We start from the raw sequence: 17210 nt of genomic DNA on the forward strand, positions 1-17210 counted from the left end.
GACTCACGGGAGTGTGAAAGTATACCAGAAATACACTCAGAAAAAGCCATGATCGGCCAGGCGTGGTGGCTCACGCCTGTAATCCCAGTACTTTGGTAGGCCGAGGCGGGCAGATCACCTGAGGTTGGAAGTTCGAGACTAGCCTGACCAACATGGAGAAACCCCGTCTCTACTAAAATTACAAAAGTAGCCGGGCATGGTGGCACATGCCTGGATTCCCAGCTACTCGAGAGGCTGAGGCAGGAGAATTGCTTGAACCCAGGAGGCGGAGGTTGCGGTGGGCCGAGATCGTGCTATTGCACTCCAGGCTGGGAAACAAGAGTGAAACTCCATCTCAAAAAAAAAAAAGAAAAAGAAAAAGCCATGATCATGCTGGCAGATGGTATGTATAATAAGGTTTACGCCAGCCTGACCAACATGGAGAAACCCTGTCTCTACTAAAAATACAAAATTAGCCAGGGATGGTGGTGTGTGCCTGTAATCCCAGCTACTCGGGAGGCTGAGGCAGGAGAATCGCTTGAACTGGGAGGTGGAGGTTGCGGTGAGCCGAGATCGTGCCATTGCACTCCAGCCTGGGCAACAAGAGCAAAACTCTGTCTCAACAACAACAACAACAACAAAATTTACAGCCGGGGGTGGTGGCTCATGCCTGTAAATCTCAACACTTTGGGAGACCAAGGCAGGTGGATCACCTGAGGCCAGGAGTTCAAGACCAGCCTGGCCAGCATGGTGAAACTCTGTCTCTACCAAAAATACAAAAATTAGCCGGGCATGGTGGCACGCACCTGTAGTCTGTTACTGGGGAGGCTGAGGCAGGAGAATTGCTTGAACCCGGGAGGCAGAGGTTGTGGTGAGCCGAGATTGCGCCATTGCACTCCAGCCTGGGCAACAAGAGCGAAACTCTTGTCTCAAAAAAAAGGTTTACAGCCGGGGCGGTGGCCCACGCCTGTAATCTCAACACTTTGGGAGGCCGAGGCAGGTGGATCACCTGAGGCCAGGAGTTCGAGACCAGCCTGGCCAGCATGGTGAAACTCCATCTCTACCAAAAATACAAAAATTAGCCGGGTGTGGTGGCATGCACCTGTAGTCCCACTTACTGGGGAGGCTGAGGCAGGAGAATCACTTGAACCAAGGAGGTGGAGGTTGCAGGGAGCCGAGATGCCCCACTGCACTCCAGCCTGGGTGACAGGAGACTCTCTCTCAGAAAAAAAAAAAAAAAAGTTTACAAGGCTTATCATTACCAAATCGGCATGTTCCCTTAGAAGAAACAGAAATTGAGAAACAGAAACTATGCAAGTGGGAAACAAGGCGGAGGGGAGTCAAAGACATCGGGAAGGAGTGTACGGATTAAGTCCTCCCTAGAGAAATGGTGACGAAGGATCTACAACGACATTTAAAATAAACTTTTTAATTTGAAATGGAGTATAACAGAGCAGAGCTTCAACCACAAGTCTCCTAACTATTGGCTTGGCACTCAGAATACCGTATCTTCCTTAATGACTCACTGACTGACTCTCATTGAAAAATGAGAATACTTGTGAGTACACTCCTTTTGAGGTGTATTCGGGATTTCAGGAGTCGGGGAGGCAAGTTGAACAGCTTTCAACTTTATGCAACTTTCAGGAAAGAAGGCTGAGGACCGGTATTAGCAAATGGAAATCCGGGGGGCGGTCGTGGGCGGGAAGTATCGGCCACACAGGACCTAGTGAGGCCGAGGACCCTGCTCCCGACCTCGGTGGCAGCACTCCCCTCCCCGCCCGGCTCCCTGGCGTGCCGCTGCTCTTGGGAGGCTGGCAGCCTCGCCCCCAACCACCGCCCTCGGGAAAGTCCTCAACTGCCTATCAAAAAACATTTGGCCTGGGACGTCCGCTGGCTGCACTATCCCTTACAGAATCAGCAAGGGTGAAAAGCCAGGAAAGAGATGCAACCCAAAGGAGTAGGGCAGTGCCGGGAGAGGCAGAAGCGGAGCGGGGGCGAGGGCAAGGTAGCCGCGGCCACGGGGGCGAGGGCAAGGTAGCCGCGGCCACGCTGGCTGCGGCATGGAGACACGGGAGGAACGGGACTCGCGGGCGGCACGGGAAAGGGCTGCGGCTCAGACCACTGCGGCGGGACGGGCGGACCAGCGGGGATCTAAGTCTCCTGAGGCAAGGGCGCCCGGACCGCAGCGACTCCTGACACACCCAGGCCGCAGGACGAAGCGCTACCGCCCGGGGCTGCCAGCCCCCGCCTCCCGCCCGCAGAGCCCGGGCCCCACGTAGAGGATCAGGCGCCGCCGACACTGGCACACTCACCGCGCGCGCGTCACCCTTGCGCGGCAGCCCGCCGCCCTCGGCGCGACCTCCGCCCCGCCCCGCGCGCCGCGGCGCCTGGGCTACGTCACAGGCGCGTGCGCTCTCCGCGCGCCGTCAGCGGCGCAGGCGGGGCATTGCCAGCTCGGCGTCCCGGTTCCCTTGGAGACAGAGCCGGCCAGGGCGGCCGCGGCGGGGCAACTACGACAGCGGAGACCCTGGGGAAGCCAAGATGCCGTCGAAGGGAAAGGACAAAAAGAAAGGCAAGAGCAAAGGCAAAGACACGAAGTAAGGAGAAGCCACCCGAGAGTCCCCTCTCCCTGGGCCTGCCTGGGATTTTGGGTCTGGGGCTGGCAATCTGGCGCCCCCCGCGCCGGCCCACTCGGACCCTCTCCGGCTCTCCCGGCTTGTGAGGATTACAGCTCCCATGTCCATAGTCTGGCAGATCTCCACTATGTGGTTCAGATGATCTTAAACGTGTAGAGGATGTATAAAGTAGTTCCTTGGGCCTTTTCAGAGATCTCTTTTGGTTCAAAGGGGACACCTAAAGTATTTTACCAAGTTGGATAATTATTGAGGTTTTCCCAAACTGATCAGAGCCACTGAGGTGGGTAATGTTCTAGCACTAACCCCTTACAGGCCTGGAGTTGCAGCTAGATTGCTACTAGCCCTATTGGGGGACCCCGGTGGTTTCTGGACACGTTGGAGTCATACGTGGTGTCCAGCAACAACACCATATATGGGAACACAGAGTTGGCACCAAACTTGAGATGTTTGTAAAGTAACTTAAGAGAGTAATTCATGCTCAATACAGAAAGTTTGGGAAACATGGGAAGTACCAAAAGAGAAAACAAAAATCACCTGTAGTCTCATTATCCAAAAATAAACACTACTATATTTTGGAGTATTCTTTTTTAATAAAACGATAGCCCAATGTACATATTTATATGTGGCTTTTTTCTTCCCATTTATTAATGTAAGTATTCTTTTATGGTTTTTTTTTTGTTTTTACATAACTGCACAGTTAGTCTAGCCCTTAAAGTGCCAAGGGCTTATCACATTCCTAGAACTCACTAACATATGTTTTCAGATTTTGACCATGTTTCTACAGTACACATTTGAACAATGAGGAACACTGAGGGTAAGAGACCTTATTCCTTGGATTTTCCATGACCCATTGTTTGAGAAACCTGGCTTTGTTTCTACAGTGAGTATCAGTGGTCCTATTAGAGTGTCTAATTTCTTGCATCAAGTACTTTTTTTTTTTTTCTTGAGACCAAGTTTTGCGCTTGTTGCCCAAGCCGGAGTGCAATGGCACGATCTCAGCTCACTGCAACCTGTGCCTTCTGGGTTCAACCAATTCTCCTGCCTCAGCCTCCCGAGTAGCTGTGATTACAGGCACCCGTCACCACGCCCAGCTAATTTTTTTATTTTTAGTGGAGACGGGGTTTCACCATGTTGGCCAGGCTGGTCTCGAACTCCTGACTTCAGGTGATCCACCCGCCTCGGCCTCCCAAAGTGCTGGGATGACAGCCGTGAGCCACCATGCCCTGTCGCATCAAGTACTTCGAGCCACTCAGACCTGATACCTGGATGGTTGTAGTGAAACAGTGTATCACTAGTGCCTAAATCATGCCAGAAAGGGACATCAACAGCTATAACAGGCTGAGGGGTTGAGAATGGAGCTGGCCTTAATTTGAAGAGAACAAAAGGTGAAAGTGGGACTTTGGTTCTCTCCACTGCAAACCCATTACCTCTGTGGAAGAGGACTGAGAACCAGAGGTAGGAAAGTGGATGTGGAGGGTGGCAGTATAGAAAGGTCCACATGTACATATGTGTGAAAATATTTAGAATTCAAATACAGGTGAAATATTCTTAAATATGTACGTATTTATATATCATGGTACCTACCATATATAAGGGGGAGTGTTTTGTTAATGCTTATACAATAAATATTTAGAAAAATCTCTTCCTTTACTACTTTAATCTTTGAATCCATCCTTTTTCCTCTCCACCTCTATATAAATGATTATGGTTTCTCAGGCATCCTTAAAGCCCGGTGGGTGGGGCATCGTGGCTCATGCCCAGCACTTTGGGAGGCTGAGCGGGGGAAGATCACTTGAGCCCAGGAGTTCAAGACCAGCCTGAACAACATAGGAAGACCCTGTCTCTACAAAAATTTTTATTAAAAATTAGTTGGGCATGCTAACTCATGCCTGTAGTCACAGTTACTTAGGAGGCTGAGGTGGAGGATCGTTTGGGCCTGGGAGGTTGAGGCTGCAGTGAGCTGTGATGGTGCTACTGCACTCCAGCCTGGATGACAGAGCAAGATCTTGTCTCAAAAAAAAAAAAAAGTCCGGTGAACTGTGGCACCAGCTGATAAACTATTTAACGTATTTGCCCTAGTGACTTGACTTTTTGTCCAAGACCTAGCCCAAAACAAAACAAAACAAAACAAAAACACCATCCTGGCTAACACGGTGAAACCCCGTCTCTACTGAAAATACAAAAAATTAGCCGGGCCTGGTGGCGGGCTCCTGTAGTCCCAGCTACATGGGAGGCTGAGGCAGGAGAATGGCATGAACCCGGGAGGCGGAGCTTGCAGTGACCCGAGATCGCGCCACTGCTCTTCAGCCTGGGTGAAAGAGTGAGACTCCGTCCCCGCCCCAGAAAAAAAAAAAAAAACTCAAAAGTGGAGGGTAAAGTGGGTGGGAGATCACAGTTATACTAACAATGGGTATCATCATGCAGAAACTGAACAGAGATAATGGGTTTGCAGTGGAGAGAACCAAAGTCCAGCACTGAGTGAGTAGGAATAGAAAAGATAGTTTAACTACAGGAGAATCAGGCTAGGGCACTGGTTCACACCTGTAATCTCAGCACGTTGAGAGGCCAAGGTGGGAGGATACTTGAGCCCAGAAGTTGGAGACCAGCATAGGCAACATAGTGGGACCCCATCTCTATTTAAAAAATAAATAAATATGGGAGAATCAAATAAGTAAATGAAAAGGTATAAAAACCTTTTATACCTTTTGCCCACTGCGCTTGGGCAAGCGCAGTGGCTCACACCTGTAATCTCAGCACTTTCGGAGGCTGAGGTAGGAGGATCACTTAAGCCCAGGAGTTCAAGACCAGCCTGGGCAACATGGCAAAAACTCGTTTCTACAAAAAGTACAAAAATTAGCTGGGCATAGTTGCATGAACCTGTAGTCCCAGCCACTTGGGAGGCTGAGGTGGGTGGATGGCTTGAGCCCAAGAGGCAGAGGTTCTGGGGAGCCGAGATCGAGCTACTGCACTCCAGCCCGGTGACACAGCCAGGCCCTGTCTCAAAAAGAAAAAAAAAAAGATATGAAAGCTTTCTGAAATGAGTTTGGCTTATCCTGTCTTTTCCCTTTGTTTTACCAGTCTTTTCGAGTTATGCTCCAGGGCTCCCCTCCTCCAGGAAGAGGCACTTACTTAATTCTCTTATGTGAATACCAGTGAATATGTATTTCTTTTTTTTTCTTTTTTCAAATGTGAATATGTATTTCTTATTAACTTATTCTTCCAACAATATTTGATCATGTGTGCCAGGCAATGCCAAGCAAAACAAATAAAAAAAGAGAAAAATTTAATAGTAATATAATAGAGTTATATACTATCTGCATATTAGAGTTGTATAAATAGTCATATACTGTCAATATCCTCTTCCCATGCAGGAAGTTAATAAAAACAGATGAATCTGTGGTGGACAGAGCCAAGGCCAATGCCTCCCTTTGGGAGGCCAGGTTGGAAGTCACAGAACTCTCTAGGATTAAGTATCGTGATACTTCACGGATACTGGCAAAAAGTAATGAGGACTTAAAGAAAAAGCAATGTAAAATGGAGAAAGACATAATGTCAGTATTAAGTTACCTGAAGAAGCAAGATCAGGAGAAAGATAATATGGTAGGTAGGTAGAAAGCCTCCTCGGTCTCATTAACTACCTCTATGGTGATGCTGATGTGGTTATGTATTTCAAAGATTTTTAATTCCTTGAAATCTTAACATATACTTAAGACATTTCAATTGACCTTAACTCTGTTTGAAGCAAGACACTTTTTCAGAATGGTTTTACTGTTATCGGCTTTTATTTTCAATCCTTGTTGCATGTTTTCTTGTCTGAAGCAAACAGAGATTGACGATCATAAGGGAACTTTATGATCTACTTTATTTTAAGGATAAGAGCATGGTATGTGATCTATATATTTTTTGATGCTGATTTTTAGTTTTAAAAATCTGTAAAGCAGTTCACTGATAATCCATGATAACGTTCTGAACCCAGCAAGTTGAATCTTTATTTTTATTTTTGGCCAGTTGAATCTTGTATCTTATTGTACCTTATTAAAGTGTTGAGAGTAAAGCTATCATTTTATATTTGGAAGAAAAAGGGAGGCCGGCTGTGGTGGCTCACGCCTGTAATCCCACCACTTTGGGAGGCTGAGGTGGGCAGATTGCCTGAGCCCAGGAGTTCGTGACCAGCCTGGGCAACACAGTGAAACCCCGTCTCTACTAAAATACAAAAAATTAACCGGGCATGGCTGCATGTGCCTATAGTCCCAGCTACTCGGGAGGCTGAGGCAGGAGAATTGCTTGAATCCGGGAGGCAGAGGTTGCAGCGAGCTGAGATCATACCACTACACTCCAGCCTGGCAGCCTGGGTAACAGAGCGAGAGACTCCATCTCAAAAAAAAAAAAAAAAAAAAGAAAAGAAAAGAAAAGAAAAAGGGAAGGGAACTAACATTTTGGAGCCACTACAATGTACTATACTGGGTGCTTTACCTCTCTTGATTCTTTTACTAACCTCCTATTTAATTATTTTTATGACCCCGTGTAGCTATAATATTGTTATTTCCATATTACAGATGAAGAAATTGACTTTCAGAAAGGACAGGTAACTTGCCCAAAGTCACACCCCTAGTGGGTGTTAAAAGTGGAAATTCAGGCTGGGTGTGGTAGCTCATGCCTGTAATCCCAACACTTTGGGAGGAAGAGGCTGGAGGATAACTTAGCTTAGGAGTTCAGGACCAGCCTGGGGAACAAAGCAAGACCCAGTCTCTACACAAAATGAAAAATAGCCAGGCGTGGCAGTGTGCACCTGTAGTCCCAGCTACTCGGGAGGCTAAGGCGGGAGGATCACTTAAGCCCAGGAAGTTGAAGCTGCAGGGAGCCATGGTCATGTCACGGCAGTCCAACCTGGACATCAGAGCAAAACTCTGTCTCATATTATTATTACTTTATTATTATTTTTGAGACAGGGTCTCACTCTATTGCCTGGTCTAGAGTGCAGTGGTATGATCACGGCTCACCACAGGATCGACATCCGGGCTCAGATGATCCTCCTGCCTCAGTCTTCCAAGTAGCTGGGACTACAGGCATGCACCTCCATGCCTGGCTAATTTTTTGTATTTTTGGTAGAGACAGGGTTTCGCCATGTTGCCCAGGCTGGTCTTGAACTCCTGAGCTCAAGTGATCCACCCGCGTTGGCCTCCCAAAGTGCTGGGATTGCAAGCATGAGCCACCATGCCTGGCTGATTTTTTTGTAGTTTTTGTGGAGACAGGATTTCGCCATGTCGCCCAGGCTAGCCTCGAACTCCTGGGCTCAAGCAATCCTCCCAACTTAGCCTCCCAAAGTGCTGACATTACAGGCGTGAGCAATAGCACCTGGTCCAGAAATTTCTATCTTTATTTTATTTTATTTTTTGTATTTTTAGTAGGGACGGGGTTTTGGCATGTTGTTGGCCAGGCTGATCTGGAACTCCCGGCCTTGAGTGATCCGCCCACCTCACCCTCCCAAAGCGTTGGGATTACATGCATGAGCCACAAAACCTGGCCAATTTTTATTTTTAAAATTACTCTTTTAATAGTAGGTATTATTAAATTGCCCTCTATAAAGTATTGTTCTAAAGTAAGTTTTTTTAGTCAACCATAGAAATAATTTCCAAATGTGTTACTTAGATGCTTTGTTTTGTGGCTTGTAATAGCTCATTGTTATTGGTCTACATCAGTATCACCTGTACTTCCTGATTCTCATCTGCCTCCTTATATCAAAGGGCAGCATCTGGCAGTAACAAGTGGGTAATTTTTATAATCATGGATTGCCATTAAACCAAAAGAAACAACCTTGGGAGGAAGAAACAAAGTAGACTAAATATATCCTCATTAACTAGCTTTCCCATGGTTTTGATACTCATTTTGCTATATACTAGAAAAATGTTATGTTGTTAAACTTTGTTTAAACTGTTTATAGTCATGTTAATTATAGAAATAATAGAAATGAAATGTGTTTTGAAAACTATTTTATTATGAACAAAATTAGGAGATTCCCCTTAAGAGAATTTAATGCTGTACAGAATTAATCACAGAATAATCTCATTAAATGTCACACCTGTTTTATGTGATTTAGGATTGTCCCAGTTTATTTTTTAGAATATCTAGATTTTTTCCTAAGGTGGTCTAAAACATTGTACATAGTATCTCACTTGTGTCAACAACCATGTCAACAAGTCTTTAGTTTAAAAAGCTACTCAGATTCCCTTCTAAAACAAACCAGCATTCCTTGGAGAAATGGTTGATTTCAGGACTGGAACAGGGAATATAAAAGATGAGGCTGGGCTGTTCATGGTGGCCCATGCCTGTAATCCCAGCACTTTGGGAGGCTGAGTGGGGGGGTGGTGCATCACATGAGGCCAGGAGTTCGAGACCATCCTGGCCAACAGAGTGAAACCCCATCTCTACTAGAAATACAAAGAATTAGCTAGGCATGGTGGTGCATGTCTGCAGTCCCAGCTGCTTGGGAGGTTGAGGCATGAGAATTGCTTGAACCCAGGCGGCAGAGGTTGCAGTGAGCCAAGATTGTGCCACTGCAGTCAAGCCTGGGCAACAGAGTGAGACTCTGTCTCAAAAAAAAAAAAAGAGAGAGACTGGGGGCGGTGGCTCATGCCTGTAATCCCAGCACTTTGGGAGTCCAAGGCGGGTGGATTGCTGAGGTCAGCAGTTTGAGACCAGCCTGGCCAACATGACGAAACCCCATCTCTACTGAAAATACAAAAATTAGCCAGGTGTGGTGGTGGGCACCTGGAATTCCAGCTACTCAGGAGGCTGAGGCAGGAGAATCATTTGAACACAGGAGGCAGAGGTTGCAGTGAGCCAAGATCATGCCATTTTGCACTCCAGCCTGGGCAACAAGAGTGAAACTCCATCTCAAAAAAAAAAAAAAAAAAGAGTCTGGAATATGTTATTGTGCCAGAAAATAAAAAATTTTAAAGGACATGGCCTTGTTTGAAGGGGCTCTCATTGGCCAAATCTGGGACAATCAAAATATTAGGTTGGTGCATTAAAAGAATGGCAAAAACCACAACTGCTTTTGCACCAACCTAATAAATAATAGCAAAAATGGCTGGGTGCAGTGGCTCACACTTGTAATCCCAGAACTTTGGGAGGCTGAGGTGGGCAGATCACCTGAGGTCAGGAGTTCAAGACCAGACTGGCCAACATGGCGGAACCCTGTCTCTACTAAAAATACAAAAATTAGCCGGGTGTGGTAGTGTGCACCTGTAATCCCAGCTACCCAGGAAGCTGAGACAGGAGAATCGCTTGAACCCAGGAGGTGGAGGTTGCAGTGAGCTGAGATCGCGCCACTGCACTCCACCCTCAGGGACAGAGTGAGACTCCATCTCAAAAGGAAAAAAAAAAAAAAAGGCAAAAACTGCAGTTGCTTTTGCACTAACCTAATAAATAACAACAGTAATAGATTATAACCTATTGAATGAAATAAAAATCCACGTGTATACTACTAATAAACACATACATGAATAAATAAGGGAGAAAGGAAGCCTTTTTTTTTTTTTTTTTTGAGACAGAGTCCCACTCTGTCACCCAGGCTGGAGTGCAGTGGTGCGATCTTGGCTCACTGCAACCTCAAAGGATCACTGCAAAGGATTCTCCTGCCTCAGCGTCCTGAGTAGCTGAGACTACAGGTGTGCCACCACCCCGCTTGGCTAATTTTTGTGTTTGTAGTAGAGACGGGGTTTCACTATGCTGGCCAGGTTGGTCTCGAACTCCTGACCTCAGGTGATCTACCCGCCTCAGCTTCCCAAAGTGTTGGGATTACAGCCATGAGGCACCTCGCCCGACTTTTTTTTTTTTTTTTTTTTTGCAGAAGAATGCCAATTAATAAATTTCCAAGGAGTGATGGAGTTAGAAAAATCACCATTTGGCATCATAGTAATAACTGAATCAGTCAAGAATCATCAATGGATGCTAAAACCTACTGGGTGAAAGTTTGATGAGGAGGATAATTGCATAGTCTCAAAAGATCGTCCCACAAATTACTTAATAATCACAGAAGAAAAAATAATAACTTTTAGGTGGAGAAAGTAGGCAGACACAACCTTAACCAACTGGTTAAAATTAGCATCAATCACCTAATGATGTGATGTACTGAAAAGGATACATCATCACTTAGGTACTATATATATAGCCTACCAAAAACATACAACCTGAATCTACTCATGAAGAAGCATCAGCTAAGCCCAACCCTGGCCAGTATTCTTTTTAAAAAGTCAATTTAAAAACAAAGACCGAGAAACTGTTCCAGATTAAAGGGGACTAAGACACATGACAGATAAATGCAACGCATGATCAAGGGTTGTATCGTAGACAAGAAAAATAAAAAATTGCAATAAAGGACATTATTGGGGTAATTGTAGCAGAATTTAAATATAGAGTATATATGACATAATAGTATATTAATGTTAGACTTCCTGATCTTTATAATTTTATAGTGCTTGTAAAAGGGAATGCCCTTTTTCTTCAAAAATAGATACTGAATGGCCAGGCACAGTGGCTCATGCCTGTAATCCCAGCACTTTGGGAGGCTGAGGCTGGTGGATCACCTGAGGTCAGAAGTTCGAGACCAGCCTGGCCAACATAGTGAAACCCTGTCTCTACAAAAAATACAAAAAATTAGCCAAGCGTGGTGGCGCATGCCTATAGTCCCAGGTACTTGGGAGGCAGAGGCAGGAGAATTGCTTTATCCCAGGAGGCATAGGTTGCTGTGAGCCAAGATTGCACCACTGCAGTCCAGCCTGGGCGACAGAGTGAGACTCTGTCTCAAAAAAAAAGAAAGAAAAAGAAATAAGGAAATAGATACTGAAGTCTTCTGGGGTAAAAGGTCATCTTGAAATTGACATTACCCTTTACCACTAAAGAAATACACACATACACACACACACACACACACACACACACAAATAGAAAGAGGGAAAGCAAATACGGCAAAATTAATGTATATGGGTGAATAGTATGGGAATTTTTTGTACTCTTCTTGAAACTCGTCTTGGCTAGGCGCTATGGCTCACACCTATAATCCCAGCACTTAGGCCAAGGCAGGGGGATCACTTGAGCCCATGACTTTGAGACCAGCCTGAGCAACATGGCAAGACTCCATCTCTATTTTTTTTTTTTTTTTAGACAGAGTCTTGCTCTGTCACCCGGGCTGGAGTGCAATGACGCCATCTCGGCTCACTGCAACCTCTGCCTCCCAGGTTCAAGTGATTCTCCTGCCTCAGCCTCCTGAGTAGCTGGGATTACAGGCATGTGCCACCACGCCTGGCTAATTTCATAGTTTTAGTAGAGAAGGGGTTTCTCCATGTTGGTCAGGCTGGTATTAATGTTGCTTTTATTTTTAACCACACACACACAAAAAAAAGTTGACCAGGTACTTCTGATGATAGCCAGGTTTTAGAAACTGGCAATAGCAGGTTGAAGGTATGGGAAATTTCCTGTCCCCTCTTCTCTTTCCACCTCACTCACCTCTTTTGCCATATTGGTTTTAGTATTGTGTGAAACTAGTCTACTTAATAAAGGTAGATATAGAGCAGTTTCTTTATCTTCCTGACCCTGTATTTTGATTTTCAACAGATTGAAAAACTGAAACAGCAATTAAATGAAACAAAGGAAAAAGCCCAAGAGGAGAAGGATAAATTGGTGAGTTATCTGTGTGTACTAATACTCCACTTACTGGATGGTCAGGTTTCTGGCAAGCTCAGGTATTTAAGACCCAATGACAGTGAGTGAGTAAGTTCTCTGGGCAGCCTAATGACCTTAAAGCTTGATTGTATAGAAATTCAAAAAACCAGGCTGGGCATGATGGCTCATGCCTGTAATCCCAACACTTTGGGATGCTGAGGCGGCGGATCACCTGAGGTCAGGAGTTCGAGATCAGCCTGGCCAACATGGTGAAACCTTGTCACTACTAAAAATTTAAAAATTAGCCAGGTGTGATGGTGCGCGCTTGTAATCCCAGCTACTTGGGAGGCTGAGACAGGAGAATTGCTTGAACCTGGGAGGCAGAGGTTGCAGTGAGCCAAGATCGCACCATTGCACTCCAGCCTGGGTGACAAGAGTGAAACTTCATCTCAAAAAAAAAAAAAAAAAAATTTAAAAACAACATATTATAAAAATAAGTTATTGTAAAAAACCATATAATATTAAGATTGCTTCCTGATACTGAATTTGTTATTGTTTCTAGTGCTTTTCAGTGGATGGAGCTAGGAGATACAAGTTTTTAAAATATTAAAATAGATCATGACTCTATACTAATACTTTCAGTTTACATGCAGGAATGTAGAATTTTTACTTAACTTTATCTGTATCTCCTTTATCCCTTGCCAAAAGTCCTTATTCTTACTGATACCAATATAATTACCTAGTTGCGTAAACCCCAATATATCAATCTCAGAATGCTAATATTACCACCAAAAATAAATTGCTGAAAACAGTTTAAGATTTTGGGGTGCATTTTTCTCCCTTAGGATATATACCAGTAAGGATCTATGATAAAATTGCAAGGCTTAAGAACCATTTCAAATTCTTTTCTATGAGGTTATGCCACCAACTCAACAACACATTTTGCTTTTGATTTTTAGAGGTTGCTTTTTATTTTTTCATTCTACTGTATTTATTTAATTTTTTTAGAGATGGGAGTTTTGCTATATTGCCCAGGCTGGTCTTCAACTTCTGACCTCAAGCAGTTCTCCTTGCCTCAGCCTCCTGAGTAGCTAAGACTACAGGCATACACCACCACACCTGACTTAGAGGTTGCTTTTTATTTATTTATTTTTATTTTTTAATTTAATTTTTTTAGAGGTTGCTTTTTAAAAAATTAGTTTTGCCTATAAAATTATGTAAAATGTTTACATGGTTCTAAAGTCTGTAAAACAAGTTGCACGTCGAGAAATCCAACTTTTTTTTTTAGATGGAGTCTCGCTCTGTCGCCCAGGCTGGAGTGCAGTGGCGCAATCTCTGCTCACTGCAAGCTCCACCTATCGGGTTCACACCATTCTCCTGCCTCAGCCTCTCGAGTAGCTGGGACTACAGGCACCTACCATCATGCCCGGCTAATTTTTTGTATTTTTAGTAGAGACGGGATTTCACTGTGTTAGCCAGGATGGTCTCTCCATCTCCTGACCTCATGATCCGCCCGCCTTGGCCTCCCAAAGTGCTGAGAAATCCAACTCCTATCCATGTCTTTTCCACACTATCTTCTCCCTCTCCCTGTAGAAAACCATTTTATTTATTTTGTGTTTTATCCTCTCTTTAGAAAAAAAGTTTGCTTAAAAAATTGTTTCCTTATCAGAAAAGCTAAAAAAAGTCATAAACATATATATATAGAGAGAGAGAGATTACATATAAGGAGATTTTATATATATAGGTTATATATAAAATCTTTCTTAGATAAAAGGTAGCATGCAATATACATAAACCTGCACCTACTTTTTTTATTTAACAGTATGCCTTGGTGATCACTCCATAGCAGTATGTAGAGACATTCCCTTTTTCTTTTTTTTTTTTTTTTTTTTTGAGACAGGGTCTCCCTCTGTTGCCCAAGCTGGAGTGCAGTGGCACAATCATGGCTCACTGTAACCTCAAACTATTGGGTTCAAGGGATCCTCCCACCCCAGCCTCCGGAGTAGCTGGAACTGTAGGTGAGTACCACTACACCTAGCAAATTTTTGTATTTTTTTGTAGAGATGGGGTCTCCCTGTGTTACCCAGGCTGATCTTGAACTCCTGGCCTTAAGCGATCCTTCCAGCTTGGCCTCCCAAAGTGTTGGAATTATAGGTGTAGGCCACCACGCCTGGCATCATTCCCTTTTATAGCTGTGTGATGATTATTGTGTGGATATATCATAGTTTATTCAAATGGTCCCTGTCTTAGTTCAGGCTATTATGACAGAATACCATAGACTGAGGTGCTCAAACAACAAACATGTATTTCTCATCATTCTGGAGGCTAGAAGGTCAGGGTGCTAGCATGGTTGAGTTCTTGGTGGAGGCCGTTCTTCTGGTTCACAGATGGCCACTTCCTGCTGGATCCTTACTTTTGGCAGAGAGAGAAACTCTGGTTTTTCCATCTCTTTCTTCACCAATCCCATCATGGAGGCTCCACCCTCATGATCTCATCTAAACCTAATTACCTCCCAAAGGTCACACCTCCAAATACCATCACACTGGGGATTAGGGCTTCAACATAGGATTTTTTGGTTCACACATACAGCTCATAGCAGTCCCTTTTTGATGGATAGTTGGGTTGTTTCCAGTCTTTTTCTATTACAACAAATGTGCCAGTAAAGAGCTTCATGTATGTATCTTTTCACATTTTGGCCATTATATCGTTGGGATAGATTCCTGTAAGTAGTATTGCTAGACCAAAGAAAAATATATAATTTTTCCAGGTATTGCCAAATATCCATTTATAGATATTGTGCTGTTCTGTAATACCACTAGCCATGCATGAGATTGCCTGTTTCCTCACAGCTTTACCAACAGAGTCTATTCTCAAAGTTGATTTTTTTTTTTTTTTTTTTTTTTGAGACAGAGTCTCGCTCTTGTCTCCCAGGCTGGAGTGCAGTGGCACGATCTCGGCTGACTGCAACTTCTGCCTCCCGGGTTCAAGCGATTCTCCTGCCTCAGCCTCCCAAGTAGCTGGGATTACAGGCACCTGCCACCACACCTGGCTAACTTTTGTATTTTTAGTAGAGACAGGGTTTCACCATGTTGGCCAGGCTGGTCTTGAACTCCTGACCTCAAGTGATCCACCTGCCTTGGCCTCCCAAAGTGCTGGGATTACATGTGTGAGCTACTGTGCCTGGCCTCAAACTTGATTTTTGCAATGTGATAGGTGAGAAATGGGTATTTTTCAATTTACGTTTCTCTCTTTTTTTTTTTTTTTCTTTTTTTGAGGCGGAGTCTTGCTCTGTCACCCAGGCTGGAGTGCAATGGCGTGATCTCAGCTCACTGCAACCTCCACCTCCCAGGTTCAATTGATTCTCCTGCCTCAGCCTCCTGAGTAGCTGGGATTACAGGCGTGTGCCACCATGCCTGGCTAATTTTTGTATTTTTAGTAGAAGTGGGGTTTCACAATGTTGGCCAGGCTGGTCTTGAACTCCTGACCTCGTGATCCACCCGCCTCGGCCTCCCAAGGTGCTGGGATTACAGGTATGAGCCACCACGTCTGGCCCAATTTACATTTCTCTTATTAGGAGCTAGATTGGACTTTTTTTCACATTTGAAGGCCATTTGCATTTCTTTTAGTACCTTTTGTTCATTTGTTGTTATTGGCCTTTCCTTCTTCCCCCCTTCCTTTTTTCTGTCCTCTTGCTTTCACTTCCCTCTCCTCCTCCTCTTTCTCCTTCTCTTCCTCTCAGTCTTTTATGTCTCCTTCCCTTTTTCTCCCTCCTCTTCCTTCCTCATCCTCCTTCTTTCTCCTACCTTCCTCTTTATTAGGGATATTTACCACACTCCCTTTGACTCCTAGCCAATTAATTTTAACTAGTTTCGGGTATTATTTATGTCAGAGATAAAAGGTGTGTTTAGTCTTCTCATATCCCTTTTTAGTAAACATCTGCATTTTTTCCTTTCTATATAGAAACTTTTCCAAAATTTTTTCTTATTCAATGCAGATGGTATCTTTTTACAGAAATGAAAACTTTATGCAAAAATAAAAGGGGGACCGGGCGCAGTGGCTCATGCCTGTAATCCCAGTACTTTGGAAGGCCGAAGCGGGCGGATCACCTGAGGTCAGGAGTTCAAGACCAGCCTGGCCAACATCGTGAAACCCCGTCTCTACTAAAAAATACAAAAATTAGCTGGGCGTGGTGGCAGGCACCTGTAATCCCAGCTACTCGGGAGGCTGAGGCAGGGAGAATTGCTTGAACCTGGGAGGCAGAGGTTGCAGTGAGCTGAGATCACGCCACTACACTCCAGCCTGAGCAACAGAGTGAGACTCCATCTCAAAAAAATAATAATAATAAAATAAAGGCCAGGCGCGGTGGCTTACGCCTGTAATCCCAGCACTTTGGGAGGCCGAGGTGAGTGGATCACGAGGTCAGGAGATCGAGACCATCCTGGCTAACATGGTGAAACACCATCTCCACTAAAAATATAAAAAAATTAGCCAGGCATGGTGGCGGGCGACTGTAGTCCCAGGCTGAGGCAAGAGAATGGCGTGAACCCGGGAGGTGGAGCTTGCCGTGAGCCAAGATCGCGCCACCGCACTCCAGCCTGGGCGACAGAGCAAGACTCCATCTCAAAATAAATAAATAAATAAAATAAAAATAGAAAAAAAGGGGGGGTATTTCTTCAAAGAAGATATGCAAATGGCATAAGGCTTCAAATGAAACATGACTTTGTGGGACTTCTGTTCTTTTTCCTAACTCGTTTACCTCTTTTTTGAATACAGGAACAAAAGTATACCAGGCAAATTAATGAACTAGAGGGACAGTTCCATCAAAAAGCCAAAGAAATTGGCATGATTCACACAGAGCTGAAAGCAGTAAGACAATTCCAGAAGAGAAAAATCCAAGTGGAGAGAGAGTTAGATGATGTAAGTTTCATTCCT

The 17210-nt window shown here is 44.5% G+C and overlaps 2 protein-coding genes across 28 annotated transcripts in view; one reads left to right on the forward strand and one right to left on the reverse strand.

Moving 5' to 3' along the window:
- Positions 1-2378, reverse strand: part of ENTPD5 (ectonucleoside triphosphate diphosphohydrolase 5 (inactive)) — a 57446-nt gene extending 55068 nt beyond the window's left edge. For 7 of the 11 annotated variants that reach the window (XM_055360873.2, XM_063697987.1, XM_063697983.1 and 4 more), the window contains exon 1: positions 2292-2360. The gene's annotated coding sequence lies outside the window, so the exon portion shown is untranslated. Of the gene's footprint in view, positions 1-2180 lie in introns of all 11 variants that reach the window. The other 4 variants (XM_019009603.4, XM_063697988.1, XM_063697989.1 and 1 more) reach the window with 4 other exon arrangements.
- BBOF1 (basal body orientation factor 1) overlaps positions 2357-17210 on the forward strand; it is a 63498-nt gene continuing 48644 nt past the window's right edge. For 3 of the 17 annotated variants that reach the window (XR_008671189.2, XM_063697973.1, XM_063697974.1), the window contains exons 1-4: positions 2378-2576; positions 5987-6215; positions 12231-12296; positions 17052-17195. Coding sequence is in view for 8 of the 17 variants with exons in the window: in XM_063697973.1 (XP_063554043.1) it covers positions 2521-2576; positions 5987-6215; positions 12231-12296; positions 17052-17195 (495 nt within the window). In the remaining 9 variants the exon portion in view is untranslated. Of the gene's footprint in view, positions 2577-3378; positions 3430-5986; positions 6220-12230; positions 12297-14178; positions 14297-17051; positions 17196-17210 lie in introns of all 17 variants that reach the window. The other 14 variants (XR_010130792.1, XM_063697977.1, XR_010130791.1 and 11 more) reach the window with 13 other exon arrangements.

Source organism: Gorilla gorilla, chromosome 15, assembly GCF_029281585.2.
Source record: "Gorilla gorilla gorilla isolate KB3781 chromosome 15, NHGRI_mGorGor1-v2.1_pri, whole genome shotgun sequence".
NCBI lineage: Eukaryota > Metazoa > Chordata > Mammalia > Primates > Hominidae > Gorilla > Gorilla gorilla.